At 35.1% G+C, this 21,014-nt stretch overlaps 2 protein-coding genes and 1 non-coding gene across 3 annotated transcripts; 2 read left to right on the forward strand and 1 right to left on the reverse strand.

Annotated features, from left to right (window-relative positions):
• The first annotated feature begins 679 nt into the window (after positions 1–679).
• LOC132253286 (small nucleolar RNA R71) lies at positions 680–786 on the forward strand. Its single transcript, XR_009465161.1, has one exon. It is a non-coding gene; the product is annotated as a small nucleolar RNA R71 (small nucleolar RNA).
• An 8,075-nt stretch (positions 787–8,861) lies between these two features.
• On the forward strand, positions 8,862–14,838 carry LOC100249950 (disease resistance protein RUN1-like). The gene is made up of 6 exons (XM_059734593.1): positions 8,862–9,379; positions 9,525–10,103; positions 11,191–12,298; positions 12,445–12,594; positions 12,859–13,247; positions 13,740–14,838. The coding sequence occupies exons 1-6, from the start codon at positions 8,862–8,864 to the stop codon at positions 14,836–14,838; spliced, it is 3,843 nt and encodes a 1,280-aa protein (XP_059590576.1).
• Positions 14,839–17,008: 2,170 nt separating this feature from the next.
• On the reverse strand, positions 17,009–19,604 carry LOC104877995 (uncharacterized). Its single transcript, XM_010647650.2, has 2 exons — positions 19,522–19,604; positions 17,009–17,546 (listed from the first exon to the last, which is right to left on the reverse strand). Exons 1-2 carry the CDS (start codon positions 19,602–19,604, stop codon positions 17,009–17,011), a joined length of 621 nt encoding a protein of 206 aa, XP_010645952.1.
• Positions 19,605–21,014: the final 1,410 nt, after the last annotated feature.

Consider the following 21,014-nt stretch of genomic DNA (forward strand, 5'->3'; position numbering starts at 1 on the left):
AGGAAGTGCTCTTTGTGTTATCTCCGTCAATAACTTAGAAATCTCCCTCACTTGATGCTCAAGGTTGCGAATACTTGCACCTTGGTTCCTGAAATTTGCTTTAGTATCATCAATAAAATCGTTAGTCTTTTGTATAAATTGGGTGAAAACTTCTTCCAAGTTTGGCTTATTATCTTGAGATTGGAAACCGGAAGGTGGTTTTTGCACATGAGTGTTGTTACTCCATGAGAAGTTCGGATGATTCCTCCACCCTTGGTTGAAATAATTGGAGTTGGGATTGTATTGACGTTGATTATTGGTCACATAGTTCACTTGTTTGGATGGATTTGCTTCATATGGGCCTCCAACTTGACACTCTAAGTTATGATGATTACCTGCACAATTTTCACAAACTAGATTAGAAACAGTAGCAACATTCAGTTTCTTAAAATTATTATTTAAAATTGCAACTTGAGCAGCCAAATTATTAAAAGCATCGATATCATGAACCCCGACTGTCCTCTTTTGTGCATTTCTATCCGTAGACTTCAAGAAATTGTTGCTAGCCATCACTTCTATAAGTTGATATCCCTCATCCGATGTCTTATTAATAAAAGCTCCTCCGCTTGCTGCATCCACCATGGTTTGAGTATTAGGGTGCAAACTATTGTAGAACGTTTGCACTTGCATCCACATTGGTAAGCCATGGTGTGGGCACTTTCTTAAAAGATCTTTGAACCTTTCCCAAGCTTCATAAAGAGACTCTTGATTTTGCTGTAAAAAGTTAGTTATATCATTCCTCATTTTTGCAGATTTTTCTGGTGGGAAGGATTTAGTAAGAAAAGCGTTAACTAGTCCATCCCATGTAGTGATTGTCCCCGGAGGTAATGAAATTAACCATGCCTTAGCCTTGTTATTTAGAGAGAATGGAAACAATCGAAGTCTTATTGCATCATCGGTCACACCATTATGCTTGAAGGTATCACAAATTTCTAAGAAATTTGCAATATGTAGATTAGGATCATCATTGGCCAATCCTCCAAATTGAATCGAAGATTGAATCATTTGAATAATTACCGGTTTGATCTCAAAATTGTTAGCTTGGATGGGTGGCCTTCGAATGCTTGAGACACCCACATTAGGAACATAATAATCCTTGAGTACCCTGTTTGGGACTCCATTATCAACATGATTCTCATCCCCCATTGCAGGAACCTCTTGAATTACTTGTTGCTTGCGTTTTCGATTTAGTTTTCGTAGTGTTTTGTTGATATCAAGGTCGATTGGTACTAAGTTCAGACTCCTTGTACGTCTCACACATTAAGAAAACCTAAAAAAAGAAAAACAATTGAGTGAGAATAAAAAGAAAATAAATCAAATTAGCACATAAATAACTGGAATTAATATTAGTAACAAATAGTCCCCGACAACGGCGCCAAAAACTTGATGTGTTGGTTCGTAAGTAAACGAATTGTTCAAGTGATATAATTGTACCTAAGTACGGATATCGAACCCACAAGGACTATGCTACTAATTACTAAAATTTATTATTTCTATTACTATTTGATCAACCAAATATTTAAAGTTGTAAAAGAAAACAACTTAAACAATTAAAGAAAATAAATTCAAACTCTTATGATTTAAACGATCTAGGGCTTTTGATTTCACTACAAACACTTTTCATGCAATTGATTGCTTGACCTAATTCCTGTTATGCTTTATTTGGAGATTTATTTCCCTAAGCCAACCAATATTTTCTCTCAAAATGTATCAGATTGCTCCTTAAATTACTAACCTAACATATCTTTATGTGAATTTAAGTCTAAAGGAGTAATTACGATCTATGGAATTATTATAGATTTAACTATTAATCTCTTAAAACATGGTAATGTATCTCTACTATTCATTCATTCTAACGTAATCTATTCTATGGATTTAATTTAGATTCTAACTCTCGTTATCAACCTAAATCATAAAATCAATCAAAACTTGGGCCCTTAAGAATTGAGAGCATTAAGCGCAGAATAGATACACAAATAAATTGATGCAAAACAGAGAATTAATTTAAACCAATCAAAAACAAAAATCGTGATTGAGCTACATCTCAGCCCTAGACAAAGGAAATTAGTTCATCTTAAGATGAAGAACAAACATCTTGAATTACAATCATAAAGAAAATGGAAGAATAAACCAGACAAATAGAAGAAAATCTACAAATTTCCTTCTTGTTCTCCAAGCTCTCTCTTCTCCTAGGTCTTCAAGATCCTCATTCTTCCAAGTCTCCAAAATCCCCAAATAAACCCTACTTTCGTCTATTTATAGCCCCAATATCGTAAACTGATGTCCCACCTAATTCTGATCTGAACAGAATGAGATAAGGACGAATAATTTTCAAATTTTAAATATCAGGTCGTGGCGCTCAGTGTCTCCCGCCGTGGCGCTTTAGTCTCGGGTTCTTAGGATTTCTGAAATTCCTTTGGGCGCCGCTACGGACAAGCTTCTCCAATTGCGACGGTTTTGTCTCGAGTCCCCAACTATGATTTTCCACATGCGTACGCCGTGGCGCTTAAGTCCTTCCCGCAATGGCGCTTTCTTCTCGGGTGAGTTACGCAAATTGTCACGTAAGAGGCCGTCAAACTTCATTTTTTCTTCCAATTTTGCCTCATATTGCTCACTTTTCATACTCTTGGCTATTTGAGACCTAAAACAATAAAAATAATGATTGTTGAGATAAAATTACTCTTAAACTAATGAAATATCAAGTTAAATCATAGATAATAAGTTGCTCTAAATGGACTTATCAAGTATCAAATTGAGGCAAGGTTGGACTAACACAACTAGGAGTAGCAGTTGGTTTACAAGTGAGAATCTTTGTGCAATTAAGCAAGTCCTTAATGTACTTATGTTGAGTAAGAAGAAGGGCTCCAAATGTATGAGTGACCTCAACACCAAAAAAATAATTGATAACACCAAGATCATATAAAGAAAGGAAGCAATAAAGAAAACAATCAATTGAGGGTCTTGAGTAGAGCTACTACCAATAACTAATATACCATTAACATAGACCAAGATAATGATAAGATATGAGGCTAAATAATAAACAAACATTAAATTATCATCCCTTACACATCTAAAACCCAAGCTGCTTAAGGCCAATCTTAATTTGGTGAACCAGGCATGAGGAGCCTATTTGAGGTCATAGAGAGCTTTGTTAAGCTTGCAAACATAGTCAAGATACTGGGATGAAAAAATCCTTATGGCTAGGATATAAATACTTGCTCATGTAAATCACCATATAAAAAGGCATTATGCACATCTAATTGGCAAATCATCCAACCAAATGAGAGAGTAATCATGAGAAAAATTCAAATAGTAGCCACTTTGACCACTGGACTAAAACCAGTCAATGGCAGGTGTTTGATGAAATCCCTTGGCAATCAAGCATGACTTAAAATGTTCAATGTTGCCATTAGGATTGTACTTGAACTTATAAACCTACTTGCAACCAACAATATTAGCTTTTGAATGTAGAAAAACTAGTGTATGGGTATCATTCTCCATTAAGGCATCATAATTAGTTTCCATAGCTTTTTACCAATGAAGATCCTTGATAAATTGCTAAAAATTAGATAACTCAATGGAAGCATTAGCTTGTTAGGTCTTAGGTTTAAAAACACCAGCTTTGACATGAGTGAGCGTAGGATGAGTATTAATAGTTGGAGGTAATGGATGCATCTTAGAGTCCAAAACCACAAGTTGAATAGGGGATGACATAGGGGAAACAAAAGAAGAATGATGAGTAGAATGTAAAGTATTGAAGGAACCATGAGAAGGAGAAGAAAAAGACATGAATAAAAGCAAGTGGAAAAATAAGGAAAGGAGATGAGTTAGTAGAAACACTAGGGAGAGTGCCTACAACCACAAGAAAACAAGATTCATCAAAAACAACATGATGAGTGATGTAAACTTTATCAAAGGTTTAATAAAGACAAAGATACATTTTGTGAGGAGTGTGATAACTGACAAAAAGACATTTAGTAGACCAATATTGTAGTTTCTATTTATTAAAAAGATGAATAAAGCGATTACAAAGACACCCAAAGGATTTAAAGGAAGAATAATCAAGAATTGATCTAAAAAGAACCTGATAGGGAGATTGAAAGTTTAACATATAAGAAGCCATTTTTCTTATGAGAAAAATAGCAACATGAAATGCATACACCCAAAATTTGAAAGGCATAAATGCTTGAGCAAACAAGGCTAACCTACAACATAATGATTCTTACATACTACCTGAGCCTTCTACTATGGAGTTTTGGGACAAGACAATCAATGTTTAATGTCATGATTAACTAAGAATGAGAAGGTTTAAACTCATCCCTACCATCAATTGGGTATAATTTTATCTTAATGTTAAAGTGGTTTTCTACAAGATTTTTGAAGTGAACAAATATTGATTGACAAAGTGATTCGTTCCCAATTGGTGTCTTAGCTGATTCGTGTCCAGCTGGTATCCCTTGATTGTAGTTCTCAGGGAGTAATCAACAAAATTTATAACCTATTACACCATGAACTAGGGTAGCAAAGACAAAGCTACTATAGCATAGTGGCTCTAGGATCGTTCACTAGGATGGGTTTTCATTTCACAATTGATATTAATTCAAAGATGAATTGGTGCCTTTTCATTTCAAGGTTAGCTTTAAAAGAAAACATAAAGATGTTTGAAAAAGGATTGGTTTTAAGCTAACCAAAAATAATAGTAACTGATTTTAATTACAAAGAAAAGTGTTTCTTGGAGTTTAGATCACTGGGCTTAGATTCCTTGTACAAAAAGGGAGTTCCGGTCACTTGTTTCTTTTCCTCGCTTTAGAGAATTAACATATAGTTAATTCTCTAACCGGTGTGGTACAGATGCTTCCTTTTAATGGGTTCAAACATTAAATCCCTCTCACTGATGCACCTTGCAATGGCTCATGCCTCTCACCTAGCATTTACCATTCAAGGTGATCTTTAACCTTGGATTACCCGTCAAAAGCTCGCAAGAGATAACTAATGGATGTCTCCTTGGAGTCCAAAAGCTTACCAAGTGTTGGCTATTCTAGAAAATCCTACCTTTAAACCACTTCCCAAAGGCTCGCAAGAGATAAACTAGTGCATCTCAATGGATGGAGATCACTTGCCTTATCAAGTGTTGGCCCAGGTGATTTAAAGGCGTTTTAAGTTAACTAAAAAGATAAAAACCATTAACGGGTCACACTTTTTCTTCATTAAAAACTAAAACAACAAAACTTCCAATTTATGCATATGGAAACTTACCCGGCTTTCTTCACTCCAAGAGACGAAGAGCCTAGCCTCTCATCCTCTGAGGAAAAATCCTCAGAGTTTGATTGGCTAGAAATAAAAAGTAAATAATATACAAAACAATTAAAACGAGAAGGTAAGGCAGAGCAAAGGCTCTGTATTTTACTTCCTTGCAAAACTGTACAAAGGATCCGTCTCTGAGAACAAGCTCCCGAGAGATGGATATTTTCTAAAGAAGATTACAAACTATATATAAGGGGTTATTCACCCTTTTTCCAAACTTAAGAACTAAGGAATCCTATAATTGGTGGGTTATAAGAAGAGTTTGGGGATTTAGACATCAAATATCTAAAGCAAAATATCTCAAAATGTCGGTTGCAAATATTTGGAAGCTTCAGGAGAACACCGCGGCACTATGCAAAATGGCTGCGAAACTCTCCAGGTAAGCGCTATCAAAAGATCCGGATATGTCTGACCGGGGAAGTTGAAACGCCCTCCTTTCCCATCCGGCGTCAGAATTCCGGATGTGAGACATCCGGATGGAATGTCGGCGGAGAAGAATTCCGGATGTGATACATCCGGGTGGAATGTCGGTGGAGCAGAATTCCGGATGTGAGACATCCGGGTGTAATATCGACGGAGCAGAATTCCGGATATGTTGTCAGGATCATTGCTAAAGCGCACAAGCCTTGCTACGTCATTCCAATAGCCTGCCACAACCCACGTTCCGCCGCCCTCCGATGGTGTGTCCGGACGCCCTGTCCGGACATCTTTTGCCATGGATTCCAAAGAACTCTTCTCAATCTCGGATTGCTTTGGTGATCAAAAAGCTATCAAAACACCAAAACTTAACACAATTTGATTAGAATTGATTGCAAGGGTCCTTAATATGTTAATTGGGTTAAAAGGTGATAACTACTACTCAAAAGTGTTTAAAAGAGTTAATTACAAGCTATGAAATAGCACTTTTTGAGTAGTAATCACAAAGCTTGACCCTTTGTACGCAAACGATACAACTAAGAAAATAGAGAGTGAGAACACCTTCTTTACAATCTCAATAGAAGGGTGACCTAAACAAGAATGTCAAATATAAAAAATCTTAGAGATAGTTGTTGGCAGAGTGAAGGGTTGGTCGCGTCCATCAACTCCTCTTGTGTTCGCCGTGGGCGCTTGGGTGAATGCACTATAAGGCTAGGGTATGCGTCTTTCCTAACAGCAATTGCTTTTAGGAGAGTTGGTAGCGTCTGAGGTCCTATAAGTGGTATCAGAGCCGAGGTCATGGGTTTGAACCCCAGGGGTGTCGCTGGGGGTGGGAGGGGGATTGTTAGTAGTTCGGAGGGTTGGCTGCATCCATCAATTCCCCTTGTGTGGCGCTTGGGTGAATGCACTATAAGGTTAGGGTACACCTTTCCTAACAACAATTGCTTTTAGGAGAGTTGGTAGCATAGGTACTATAATAGCATTATTAGTTGCTACATTAGGATGATTAAAAGGCTCATGAGAATGACAATTTGAATGAGAATTAGTTGATTCGGAGACTTGAAATTTGTACATGTCATTTTCAAGCTTGCTTTGAACCATATCATTTTTCTTATTAAAATATTTTTTAAAAAGATAAGAACAAATATAAGATTTTTAAACATTTTAATTAAAAAAAAATATAACTCCAACATCGCATTTAAGAAAAGAACATATATCTCTTTGTTTTTTCATACCATATATTTTTAGTACTCTTCTCACATTTTTGTGTCATTTTCACATTCTCTATACCTTCTCATATTATCTTTACACTCCTCACATTTTTTGTATATTTCTCCCATTTTTCGTACTCACTTCATATTCTTTCCTACCATTTTCACATTTTTTTATACCATTCTTACATTTTTTTTATACATTCCTCACATTCTTCATACTATCTTCACATTATTTTATCAATTCCTCACATTTTTTATCCATTCCTCACATTTTTCGTTCTTTTCTCACATTTTTTTTGTATATTCTTCATATTCTTCTTACACTCGTTACATTCATTGTACGTTCCTTAAATTCTTCGTACTTTCTTCACATTTCCTATACTATTTTTATATTCTTTGTACTTTCATCACATTTTTCGTACCCTCCTCAAAATTTACATTATTTATTTATTTTTAAATTTATTTTAACATTGTAATAATTTATGAATTAAAAAAATACTATCAATGTTTAACCCAATCCTTTGCATATACAAGTTCAACTATAAATTAAAAACTAACAATATAATTACAATCAAAGAAATTAATAATACTATTTTAAATTAAGAGTAGATTCTATATTCTAATTTACCAATGAACACTTTCACAAATGTATTTCAAAAATATTTTTTTACAGTCTTAGAGTTATAACTTTAGTAACATTAAATAAATTATAACTATTCTTTTACTAAATTTTTATTAAAGTTTAAAAGTGACAAATATAGATAATCACTTAATATAATTCCTAGATAATCATTTTATACACAAGTTTTTTCAAAGCAAAACCCTAAGAATAATTACTCACCAACTTATATCAAGCATCCCCACAAATAATTTTTAATGAAAAAGACTTTTTTACCCCAAAATATTTTTTTAACCATAATAATTTTTAATAAAAAAATTATTTCACCATAAAATACTTTTTCAACCACAAATTAATTTATGATAAAAACATATAGTGGTAGTAGTTGAAAGAGCTAGTCATACGTAGTGAATTGTTTGGGCAGCATAAAGGCTACTTTATTTTAAACTTTGGGCTTTTGTGGTGTCTCCTTTTAGAAAATGAGTCAATTAATTCCCTTCTCATTGTCATCTACATATCCCAATGAGTCTTTAAATATTGGGAGGAAAAGACTTGAATCTTTCTTAGGTCAATGGAAGGAAATTTCGTCCTCCATCCCCACCTGCCATGATTGAATCAATAATAATATAAATTAAATTAATGTCATATAAATTGAATTTATAAAACAAAACCCAAGAGAACTGAATTATTTAAAAATAAATTGGTTTTAAATTATAATTTGTAAATAAACTCTAAAATTTAAATTTCATATCACCGGATGAAGTTTTAAATTAATTTTTTAGCAAACATCTAAACTAAACACTTACTTTAAGGTTAATTTCATTTAAACTAGATTTCATGGCTTTCTTTCTTCCTCGGAGACGATGATGGATATATGGCATGAGAACCTGAATGCTAAAGCCGGTTTGTTCAGACCCATGTGTCAAGCTAAACCCAATCAATTTTTTTTTTAGGCATCGTATGTGGATGGATGGTAGCTGGAATCAAACTTCTTTCTTGCATTTAAAATAAAATAATAATTAAAAATATTGTAATCCATTTTTATATTTGATATATACATGGACAATAATTTGTAAACAATAGAAAAGATTCGGGATACAGTGGAGACCTTCACAACAATTTTAGCACACAGCATCCCGACCTTCCAAGGCAGAGTTCATCGCTGTCTTTCTACCTACCAGTGTTTTCCTGCCATTTCTTTCCGCCTTTTATGAAGAAATTGCCTGCCATTTAAGTTAAGTTGAGTGAGTTCTCACAGTAAAGAGTGGATGGCTTTTGCAGACCCTCAAAGTCAAAGAGCTTCTTCTTCTTCTTCTTCTATTTCTACTCGTGTATGGAATTACGATGTTTTCTTGAGCTTTATGGGTGAAGATACTCGCCATAATTTTACAGATCATCTCTACAGAGCTTTGGATCAGAAAGGGATTCGTACCTTTAGAGATGATGAGGAGCTACGAAGAGGAGAAGAGATTGCAGCAGAACTTTTAAAAGCTATTGAAGAGTCAAGGATTTGTGTCGTAATTCTGTCCAAAAACTATGCCCGTTCTAGGTGGTGTTTGGATGAACTGGTAAAGATCATGGAGTGGAAGCAGTGTATGGGACAATTAGTGTTTCCGATTTTCTACCAGGTGGACCCCTCCAATGTGCGAAAACAGATGGGGAGTTATGGAGAAGCATTAGCCGATCATGAAAGAACGGCAGACGAGGAAGGAATGTCGAAGATAAAGAGGTGGAGGGAAGCGTTGTGGAATGTGGCGAAGATTAGCGGATGGTGTTTAAGGAATGGGTAACTATAACTTCTTTTCTTTGCATGATAAATCGTGTTTTCTAAGTAAAGCTAAAAGCATATATGATCCAGGGCACTTAATTCATGTTTTGCTGGTGTTTGCAACCATTGACTCACCCCATGTGTCATGCTTTGCCACTTGCAGACCCGAGTCACATGTTATTGAGATGATTACTTCCACTATTTGGAAGAGTTTAAACCGGGAACTCTTACAGGTTGAGAAGAAGCTTGTTGGGATGGATCTTCGAAGGGCGTCTTCTTCTTCTACTTCTACTTGTATTGGTCCATGGGAATATGAAGTTTTCTTGAGTTTTCGGGGTCAAGATACCAGACAAAATTTCACAGATCATCTCTATGCAGCTTTGTATCAGAAAGGGTTTCGAACCTTTAGAGTGGATTATATCAGGGGAGAAATGATTTTGCCAACTACTTTGAGAGCTATTGAGATGTCAAGGTGCTTTCTCGTAATTCTCTCGAAAAACTATGCTCATTCCAAGTGGTGTTTGGACGAGTTGAAGGAGATCATGGAGTCGAGGCGACAAATGGGAAAAATAGTTTTTCCAGTTTTCTATCATGTGAATCCTTCCGATGTGCGAAATCAGGGGGAGAGTTATGGAGAAGCGTTGGCCAATCATGAAAGAAAAATTCCTCTGGAGTATACACAGAAGTTGAGAGCAGCTTTGAGGGAAGTGGGCAATCTTTCTGGATGGCATATACAGAATGGGTAAATATAGCTTGTTCGATCCGCATAATCTTTTGCAAGTATCCTTTTATCTTTCTATACATAATGATAAATCAGAAATCTACTAGAATTTATAATCAGCACATGCATCTTATCCTAAAAAATAAAGTGAATTTATAATATGGAGAATTCCGATAGATAGAGTAGATTAGACGGAATTAGTATTAAATTATTCTTAAGTTGTTAACTTAAAATATATTACTTAATTTTCACTTTAAGTATTAAGGTTGTTTGATAAAGTTAATTTAAAATTTATTCTAAATCATCAAATTAACTCATATTTACTCTCACTAATTTTAACTCCTATTTACTTTGACTAATCTTAAATAATAAATTTATTTGTTAAACATATATTGTAGATATCTAGAATGGTTAAAAAATATTTACTATAAAAGATGGGTTGTGAATGTGGAGTTATGATTGTGTAGTACTCTCACTAAACATGAGGACATGAGGTAAAAGGGATTGCAGATTATAAAGAACCTAATTTGACTTAATATTTAAAATTATTTTTTACTTTAAATTATAATATTAAGTTATTTTGCTAAACATACTTAATCTATTAATGACTTAAATTAAGTTATCAAGTCATTAAATTGATCTATCAAAGCCCATCTAAAATTTAATTGATTTCCTATTTCTTTCCATTCTTTTATAAGGTTAATATGTTAGTATGGGCAAACAACTATTCTTGATTTTTTAGTGTTTTCTGATACATACAAATGCTAACTTAGGATAGACCTAATGAAAAAAAAGCTTATGAAAGGAAGAGTGTAAAGTTTAAAATAAAGGCCAACATCATCTAAGAAGGGAGTTGAGTAATCTTCCAGTATAGGTAGAGGTTAGCAAAGATGAAATAAAGGGCAACATTTAGAAGGTTTTTTTCTTTCTTCTTCTTATAGTGTTCTAATGGTGCTTGAAACATCTAATTAATTCATCCTTATCCCCTTAACAAATTCTAATTGCCCATAATTCATGTTTTGTACTAAACCAAGCATAATCAAGTTTACTTCATGTTTTCTACCATTTGTTGCTCTGTTAGCTCACCTATGTATGTGCTTTCTGGCAGCAAGTCTGAGGCAGATTTTATTGAGGATATCACTTGCGTTATTTTGATGAAATTTAGTCAGAAACTCTTACAGGTTGACAAGAACCTCATCGGGATGGATTATCGTTTGGAAGAAATGGAAGAAATTTTTCCACAAATAATAGATCCATTATCAAATGATGTTCGCATGGTTGGGATCTATGGATTTGGAGGAATTGGTAAGACAACCATGGCCAAAGTTTTATACAACCGAATTGGTGCCCAGTTCATGATTGCTAGCTTTATTGCTAATGTTAGAGAGGATTCTAAAAGTCGAGGTCTACTTTATTTACAAAAACAACTTCTTCATGATATCTTGCCAAGAAGGAAGAACTTTATAAGGAATGTTGATGAAGGGGTCCATATGATAAAAGACAGACTATGCTTTAAAAAGGTTCTTCTTGTTCTTGATGACGTTGACGATTTGAACCAATTGGAAGCCTTAGCTGGTGACCATAGTTGGTTTGGTCCAGGAAGTAGAATTATTGTAACAACTAGAGATAAGCATTTGTTGGAGCTGCATGGAATGGATGCATTATATGAGGCTAAGAAATTAGATCACAAGGAAGCTATTGAACTCTTTTGTTGGAATGCATTTAAACAGAACCATCCCAAAGAAGACTATGAAACACTTTCAAACTCTGTTGTACATTATGTTAATGGTCTTCCGCTAGGTCTTAAGATTTTGGGTTGTTTCCTATATGGCAAGACAGTACGTCAATGGGAAAGTGAATTGCAAAAACTGCAGAGGGAACCTAACCAAGAAATCCAACGTGTGCTTAAGAGAAGTTATGATGAATTAGATGACACACAACAACAGATATTCTTAGATATTGCTTGCTTCTTTAATGGAGAGGAGAAAGATTTTGTTACTAGAATCCTAGATGCTTGCAACTTCTATGCGGAGAGTGGAATAGGAGTCCTTGGTGATAAGTGCTTTGTAACTATTTTAGACAACAAGATATGGATGCATGATTTGTTACAACAAATGGGACGAGAAATTGTTCGACAAGAATGTCCTAGAGACCCTGGAAAATGGAGCAGATTGTGCTATCCTGAGGTTGTAAATCGTGTATTGACAAGAAAAATGGTAAGAGAAAATGCAAATGAATATACTTTCATGTTTAAGGTTATTCAAAATACCTAAGCTTCAACAATATCATTTTTGTTTAAGTTACATGTCTTATTTAACTTCTATGTATTTTGCTCTACTCATCATCTACTCTTGTTTACCAGGGAACAAAGGCAATTGAAGGCATACTTCTGAACTTGTCTAGATTGACGCGGATACATATTACTACTGAAGCTTTTGCAATGATGAAGAATCTTAGACTACTCAAAATCCATTGGGATCTAGAATCTGCTTCTACGAGGGAGGATAATAAAGTAAAGCTATCTAAAGACTTTGAATTCCCTTCTCATGAGCTAAGATATCTCCATTGGCATGGTTATCCTTTGGAATCTTTGCCATTAGGATTTTATGCAGAGGACCTTGTTGAACTTGACATGTGTTATAGCAGCTTAAAACGACTTTGGGAAGGTGACTTGGTATGATGATTGATTATTTATTCATATTTCTTCTTTGGTTAAACTCTAAAGTCCATGAAAGCAAATATATCAAAGTAATTTTTTTTTTTTTTCCTGTTACAGCTTCTTGAAAAGTTAAATACTATAAGAGTTAGTTGCTCTCAACACCTCATTGAAATTCCAGACATCACAGTGAGTGCGCCCAATCTGGAGAAACTAATTCTTGATGGTTGTTCAAGTTTGCTTGAGGTTCACCCATCTATTGGAAAGCTGAACAAGCTTATTTTATTGAATTTGAAAAATTGCAAAAAGCTTATTTGTTTTCCAAGCATCATCGACATGAAAGCGCTTGAAATTCTCAATTTCTCTGGCTGCTCAGGGCTCAAGAAGTTTCCAAATATTCAAGGTAACATGGAAAATTTATTGGAGCTTTATTTAGCTTCAACTGCTATTGAGGAACTTCCCTCCTCAATTGGGCATCTCACTGGACTTGTTTTATTGGATCTGAAATGGTGCAAAAATCTTAAGAGTCTTCCGACAAGTATTTGTAAGTTGAAATCCCTTGAAAATCTCTCTCTTTCTGGATGTTCACAACTTGAAAGTTTTCCAGAAGTGACGGAGAATATGGACAATTTGAAAGAGCTTCTTTTAGATGGGACACCTATCGAAGTGCTACCCTCATCAATTGAACGTCTCAAAGGCCTCGTTCTATTGAATCTGAGGAAATGCAAAAACCTTCTGAGTCTTTCAAACGGCATGTGTAATTTGACATCTCTTGAAACACTCATTGTCTCTGGTTGTTCATAATTAAACAATTTGCCGAGGAACCTCGGGAGCCTGCAACGTCTAGCACAGCTCCATGCAGATGGAACTGCTATAGCACAACCTCCTGACTCAATTGTTCTTTTGAGAAACCTGCAAGTATTGATCTATCCTGGATGTAAAATATTAGCACCTACCTCATTGGGTTCGCTCTTTTCATTCTGGTTATTGCATGGAAACAGTTCAAATGGGATTGGTTTGCGCTTGCCTTCTAGTTTTTCTAGTTTCAGGTCCTTATCAAATTTAGACATAAGTGACTGCAAACTAATAGAAGGAGCAATCCCCAACGGTATTTGCTCCTTAATCTCATTGAAGAAATTAGATCTAAGCCGGAACAATTTTCTAAGCATACCTGCTGGCATCAGTGAACTTACAAACCTAAAAGACCTTCGATTGGCGCAGTGCCAGAGTCTCACAGGAATTCCGGAGCTTCCACCAAGTGTCCGAGACATAGATGCACACAATTGCACGTCTCTTTTGCCAGGCTCATCAAGTGTAAGCACATTGCAAGGGCTACAGTTCCTATTCTATAATTGCTCCAAACCAGTTGAGGACCAATCCAGTGATGATAAGAGGACAGAATTACAAATATTTCCACATATTTATGTGTCTTCCACTGCTTCTGATTCCTCTGTGACTACTTCACCTGTTATGATGCAGAAATTGCTTGAAAATATTGCATTTAGTATTGTTTTTCCTGGCACTGGGATTCCTGAGTGGATCTGGCATCAGAATGTGGGATCTTCTATAAAAATTCAGCTACCTACAAATTGGTATAGTGATGACTTCTTGGGATTTGCTCTCTGCTCTGTTCTTGAACATCTTCCTGAGAGAATTATATGCCATTTGAATTCTGATGTTTTTAATTATGGGGACTTGAAAGACTTCGGCCATGATTTCCATTGGACAGGCAACATTGTTGGGTCAGAACATGTCTGGCTGGGTTATCAACCGTGTTCCCAGTTGAGGTTGTTTCAATTCAATGACCCCAATGAGTGGAATCACATTGAGATTTCTTTTGAAGCAGCCCACAGATTCAACTCAAGTGCATCCAATGTGGTGAAGAAGTGTGGCGTATGTCTTATATATGCAGAAGATCTTGAAGGAATCCATCCACAAAATAGAAAACAGCTTAAGAGTAGGGGGTGTAATGTAGTTGAGAGAAGCAGTGACAGAGCAGGACTCAATCGAAGTGGAATGGACTCTAGTTCTAGTGGCTGCAGTGATGGACCCACCAATGATCCCACGCTCAAGCTCAAGCGCAAACGTCCTCAAGAATGACTACCATCATCCAGGTCTTTTTTCCAATAAAATTCTCTTTTCTGTTGATTTGGTCATGCATTCTCAAAATCAGTGATGATATTTTTCGTCAATAATTCTCAGCGAACTCCTCCAATCATGTCTATATATTATATCTCTGTCTGACTTTTCGGTGAGTCATCAACTTTTCTCTTATTGAGATATATTGATTGAAGCAACTGAAATTCTCTTTGTCATTTTTTCTTGTATTCTTTGATATTTTAGGCAGATATTTTTGTTTGAATCTGACCTTTGATTATGCTGAAATTTGTTATTAAGCCTTCAAAATTAGTTGTTGACAGTGTTGAGTTTTATTTAGCACTTGGTGGCGAATATGGGGAGTTTGATTAAGAAAATGAAGCAAAGTTGGTGTTGGGTGATGAATGCAAGTTGCCTGATGAATCACCCAGCATACTTCTTTTCTGACTGTGAATGATTCAATTTTAATAGTAGTAGTTTTGCTTGTGTTATAAGCATTAGAAACTTATGATGTTGAGTACTAGGATAAAAACTGCAGGAACATTTGCTAACATTTATGATGTTTGAGTCATAAAATCCGGTTCTTCTACATTTTGTTTAACACGAGTTTGACAATCATGGCAAATTGTAACATTCAAAACTTTCTTTGGGTGGAAATGATAAGAATCTTGAGTTACACCATGTGACAAGCTGTTCCTCTTTTGCAGAGGCCAGAATCAGAATTTCCATGGAGGGAGTTAATTTTCTTGCTTTCTGCAGAGCAACTCCTTTGCAAATGCAGCGATTCCAGGAGCTTGGAATCTTGCTTTCTTATGAATTATTTTATATACTTGTCTGATGTTATTTATGAACCTAGTTGGTTTCTTTTATGTGATAAATTGGGTAGAAACTTATTAAAACTTTTATACAATGCATATATCATTAAACTATTTGTCACCATTTTTCTGAGTATATGATTCGAACCCTGCTGGTATTGATTTTAATGCCTTTGATAATTATAACGTACCTAATGAATTAGGTTTTAGAATAAGGCAAAGTAGAATTTGTATTTTTGGTTCCTGAATTTTTTATTTGATTGGTAGTGAGCATTTGACCTGGTCATCGCATTCCACTAGTGATTTTCCAAGAATAATTTTTCATGATGTTCAAAAACTTTGAGAATGAAGAGTCTCCAATTGTCATCTACTCTCTATGAAGATGACTTTATAAGCTTGTTTACTTCTGATTTAATTTGAGAAATTCATTCAGTTTTATTGGCTGTAGCCCAATTTTACTCATATTTTTGAAGTTACGAAAATAGTTTGGATAGTGTGTTCCCTGAAAAGAAAGTATCAAATAATTTGAATCATGGCTGGTTTAAACTCACAACCACACTTAGAACTACATATAAGACTGCAACCTTTCTGTAGAATAAAAGAAGAAACTGCATTTATGAACTGAATGTAAGTATGTAGGTATAGATATTCATAGCAAATTAGAAGCATAAACCAGCAACAATAACCCAACATCCATCACTCTTCAAAAACTTGTCAGTAACACCATTAATACACAACCCAAAAATTCTAATAGTTATGATATGTTTCCGGAGCTTTAGAGGATAAGACACCTGCAATAGCTTCACTGCCCATCTCTATAAGGAGCTATGCACCAAAGGAGTCGACACTTTCATCGACAATGACAAGCTTGAGAGGGGTGATGTCATAGCTTCTGCGCTTGTTGTGGCTATTGAAAATCAATGTTTTTATAATCGGACCGGTCATTGAACCGGAAAAGTTCCCGGTTCACAGTTCACTGATTGGACCGACGGTCGAATCGGTGACGTCATAAATTTATATTTTATCATTTTATATATTATTAAAATAAAAAAAATAAAAAAATAAATTCTATCTAAATTTTTATGATATCTATCAAAATTATGATCAATAAATAAAAATAACACATTAAATAATAAATATAAAAGTAATAAAACATAAAAAAAAAATTATATAAAAATAAATCGTTGGAGCAGCTACTACCACTAGTCGGGGAGGGGGGTTGTGCGATCTACAACCGGTGCCTATTTCTTTTCTTCTCGGCCAATTTATTATTACAAATTGAAATTTAAATCACTAATTGGGTGGGACAAGCAACAATTTGAGGAAATCTGATATGATCTGATCTTCTCATCTTCTGATCACCTACTCATTTGAGGATGGTGAGAAGGTGTGAGCTCACAATCTGAGGATGAACAACAACCAATCATCTCCTTCTCCGCATTCAATCCAAACTCATACAAGAAGGACACATCTCTCTTCTCTTCCACCACCTTCAAGATCCTCTCAAACACAGCCACTTCACATGGGATCTTGAGCACACCCTCCTGCTGAAACCCGAATTCTCCTTCGGCTTCCCTCAGCAGAACCCCAAATGCTTGGTGACCCAGATACTCTGTCAGGATGATGAACCTCTTCAGCTCCTTCCCAACACACACGGCCAGAAACCCTTTTGGGACGACCTCAGTAGAAAGCATTGAACTAGTGTCTGTGCAGGAGAGAGTCTTCTTGAGGAACTTGATGCTCTTGCTGCCATTGTTGGAGGAGGAAGTAGAGCTTTGGTTGCCATTGAGGTGAAATGGCTGATGGTGGGAGCCTGTTGCAGCGCGTTGGGGGTGGGCGGCAATTGTCGGAGATGGAGGGTTTGGAAGAAGGTCCTCCAAAATGACATCGTTTTGACTCCAGAAACATCAAAACGACATCGTTTTGATGCTGAAAAAAAAAAAAATTTTAATCGAACAGACCGGTTTGTCCGGTGAACTGGTCGGACCACCAGTTCAATAGGTTCGATCCTAGTTCAACCTATTTCCGGTCTAATTCATGACCTGATTGGACCGAAACCATGACCGGCCAGTCCGATTCGGTTTTCAAAACCATGTTGAAAACTCCAAGTTTTCTGTCATCATTTTGTCAGAAAATTATGCTTCTTCCAGGTGGTGTTTGGAGGAGCTGGTGAAGATTCTAGAGTGCATGAGAACCAAGGGACAGAGGGTTCTCCCTATTTTCTACAATGTGGATCCCTCACATGTAAGATATCACAAATGGAAATTTTGGAGAAGCATTGACTAAACATGAAGAAAACTTGAGGAACATGGAGAGGGTGTTGATTTATGAAAACTTGATGAAATTTCAAATCGATAGAGGTTAGGTGTATTTAGTGAAAACTTTGGATGAGGTGAATGAAATTAACTTATTTTTTAAAATGCAAATTGGAGTGAGTTTTTTTTTTCATTATGCATTTGATTGTGTACATGTTCTTTATAATTTCTATTATGTCATGATTGATTTTGATTTTGTACATATTTTTAATTATTTTCCTTAATAATTATAGAATGAGAAATAAGGACCAATATTTTGAAAAGGTACCTAGGTCAATAGCAAGTTAGTTTGGACTTTTTCAACTTGGGTATATATATAGTAGGATTGGTAAAAAAAAGTGAGTAAACATGAGGACATTAGGAATTGAAATGAATGATATCAAATTTGTTTTTTGAAGGTTGTAGATGGTTAAAACAAGGACCCAAGCATTCCCTAACCAACCTTAGGTTAAAGTAGAATTTATGCTTGTTCAAATTTTTTTAGACTTCATACTAGGCTAGCTCGATTGATTCCAAGGTTTGAGAAAATGCTTCATCATTAAAAAGAAATCCTAAAACAACAAATATATTGTCCACACACAAGTCTTTTGGTAGGTTCCATTCATGAGCAGCAATATTAAAGAAAGATAATTTTAATAATCTTCTAACAAGAGCTTGAAACAACTAAAACAAGATGAGAGGAGGTTGCCCGGTAGTGAGAAGCAACTTCGTGGAGGATTTTTTTATTTTAAGAATCTTCTAACAATAGGAGAGGATCTTTTAGGTAAAAACAAACTACTTTTCCTCGTGAAGGCATCTTTTGATATAAGGTACTTTTATGTTAACCGTTTTTTATAAGGTTGAGTGGACAACTTGCTCACATATGCATCTTTTAGGAAAATACAAACTACTTTTACTCATGAAAGCATATTTAGAAATAAACTATTTTTCTTAAATGACTTTTATTTTAACCATTTTTTTATAAGGTTTGGTGGACAACTTGCTCACACGAATCCTTTAAGAAAATACAAACTACTTTTCCTTTCTTCTCCACTACTGTGGAAACATGCCTTTCTTTTAATATGCATCATAATTATGCTTGTTCTAATATACATGGATATATTTTTCCATAGAACCACAAATTCATGTAAAGTGCGATTAATTAATAGTATTTTTATCTAAAGTGCTTTTAATGAAAGTATTTTTCAGAGAATCGTCTATCAAGTGCTTTTTTAGGAAGTAATACAAATGATTTTTCAAGACATGGGAGAACAATGCGACTTTCCTTATACTAATAAAACTATCAAGTGGATCCTTTCAATCTTATGAATACTAATATGTGAACATGAATAAGAGAATAAAGTAGTACTTAAGTGAATATGATCATAAATAAAAGAAGCTAATTATAGAATAAAACAATATTCAAGTTTTTAATATTGATTAGAACCGTGCAGATGAAGTCAAAATAGAGCATGTAAATCAGTCCAAGAACATACTATTATATTACAAGAAAATGCCTTTTAATTCAAAAGCTTCAGCTCCTTGGCAAGCAGTGGGAGTCAGTCCTTATCTATCACCTCCTATCTTCAAAATCTTCCATTCTTAGGGTTTTTCCCTTTCCTGCTTCTTCTCCTACCACTTCCGCTAGAACGACCTCCATCACCCCAGTTCAGTGGATTGCCAATGCGGCCACCTCACAGGAACGAAGATCACTCAACTTCGATTCACAAAATATTGTAGCAGGGCTGCCATGAAACACATCATCACAGGACTGCAAAAGCAGCACATACAGGAGATTCCAAGAATCTAGTATTAAAATCAATATGGAGGCATTGGCATAGTTGCTGACTACTGAATCATTCACGTAGTGAAGAACAATAAGGACTTGTTTGGCACGAAGTCTTGCCTTTATCGTAGTGCTCCGTGTTAAACCCAGAAAACTTGCCCTTATAGGAATTTCAAACCTAGATTTTTACACCCTGATACTTTTGAAAGAAGTTTTCCTTGTCTCTTCAAATCTTCTCCAACATGGTCAGAAGAGATGGAACGCACTTGCTCCATGCGCCTTTGAAGCCTTTTGTCTGCTCGCGAAGGTACCTGATGAGTTTCACCTACAAAACGTCTCATGATACCATTATCATTGGGAATAATTGATAGTATACGAGCCTCCGCTTCACTAGCTAATCGCATCAAATCTCTCACGACAGCATCATCGAGGGGACCAATTAATTTCATAAGAGCACTTACTTCACTAGCTAATTGTGTCAAATCTCTCACGATAGCATCATCATCAGGACCAATTAATTCTATAAGAGCCCTTATTTCAGCAGTTAATTTTATCAAATCTTTCATGATATCATTGGGATTAGCTGATTGTATAGAAGCCCTTATTGAATTAGCTACTGTATCAAATTTCTCACGATATCACTACCATGGCGACTAGTTAATTGAGTACGAGCCGTTATTCTACTAGTCGATTGTATCAAAGTTCTCAGAATAAATTCGCTCATTTTCTTAAAAAAATCGTACCACTGGGTCCCTACCATCATCAATTGATTTTCTCAAAGGCTCGTCCATGCCTTCCAAAATGCTCTGGACAATTTTCTCAATAAGCTTAGCCTCATTCCTGCCATGATTGCAGAACAAAGAATAATAGGCATGATCCGTTGGTTTAAATGGTGACCGCTAGTATTGCAATTTTCTTTAGTAATTTTTTCTTTTCCTTATTTTTCGGGAAGGAAACAAGTTTAGAAATTTACTAATCACTGTTTAAATAAAACATTCAAAAAGGAGTTTGACTTATGCCAACTCTAAGAGAGTGTTTGGTTTTTTAATTTTTTGCTAAAAATAATTTTCTTTCTAATTTTAAATTGTTTTTTTTTTTTTTACTTTTTATAACTTATTATAAACATTTTGTTAGGTACAAAAACCAATATATTTAATTTTTTAAAAATAGAAAAAGTATCATATTGATTTTTCTTTACTTTTTAATATTTAATAGATATAAAATATTACAAAAATAAATAGTCTAATACTTAACATTATTAAGAGTGCATTTGACCGTGATTTT

Source organism: Vitis vinifera, chromosome 18 (assembly GCF_030704535.1).
Source record: "Vitis vinifera cultivar Pinot Noir 40024 chromosome 18, ASM3070453v1".
NCBI lineage: Eukaryota > Viridiplantae > Streptophyta > Magnoliopsida > Vitales > Vitaceae > Vitis > Vitis vinifera.

Excerpts from the sequence above, each read along its gene's own strand:
- LOC104877995 (XM_010647650.2), bottom strand. The coding sequence starts at position 19,604 with ATGGAGGTCGTTCTAGCGGAAGTGGTAGGAGAAGAAGCAGGAAAGGGA. Across the intron at positions 17,547-19,521 it reads GAAGATTTTGAAGATAGGAG|TCAAAACGATGTCATTTTGG; the intron begins GTGATAGATAAG and ends ATGTTTCTGGAG.
- LOC100249950 (XM_059734593.1), top strand. The coding sequence starts at position 8,862 with ATGGCTTTTGCAGACCCTCAAAGTCAAAGAGCTTCTTCTTCTTCTTCT. Across the intron at positions 9,380-9,524 it reads GGATGGTGTTTAAGGAATGG|ACCCGAGTCACATGTTATTG; the intron begins GTAACTATAACT and ends TGCCACTTGCAG. Across the intron at positions 12,299-12,444 it reads GTGTATTGACAAGAAAAATG|GGAACAAAGGCAATTGAAGG; the intron begins GTAAGAGAAAAT and ends CTTGTTTACCAG.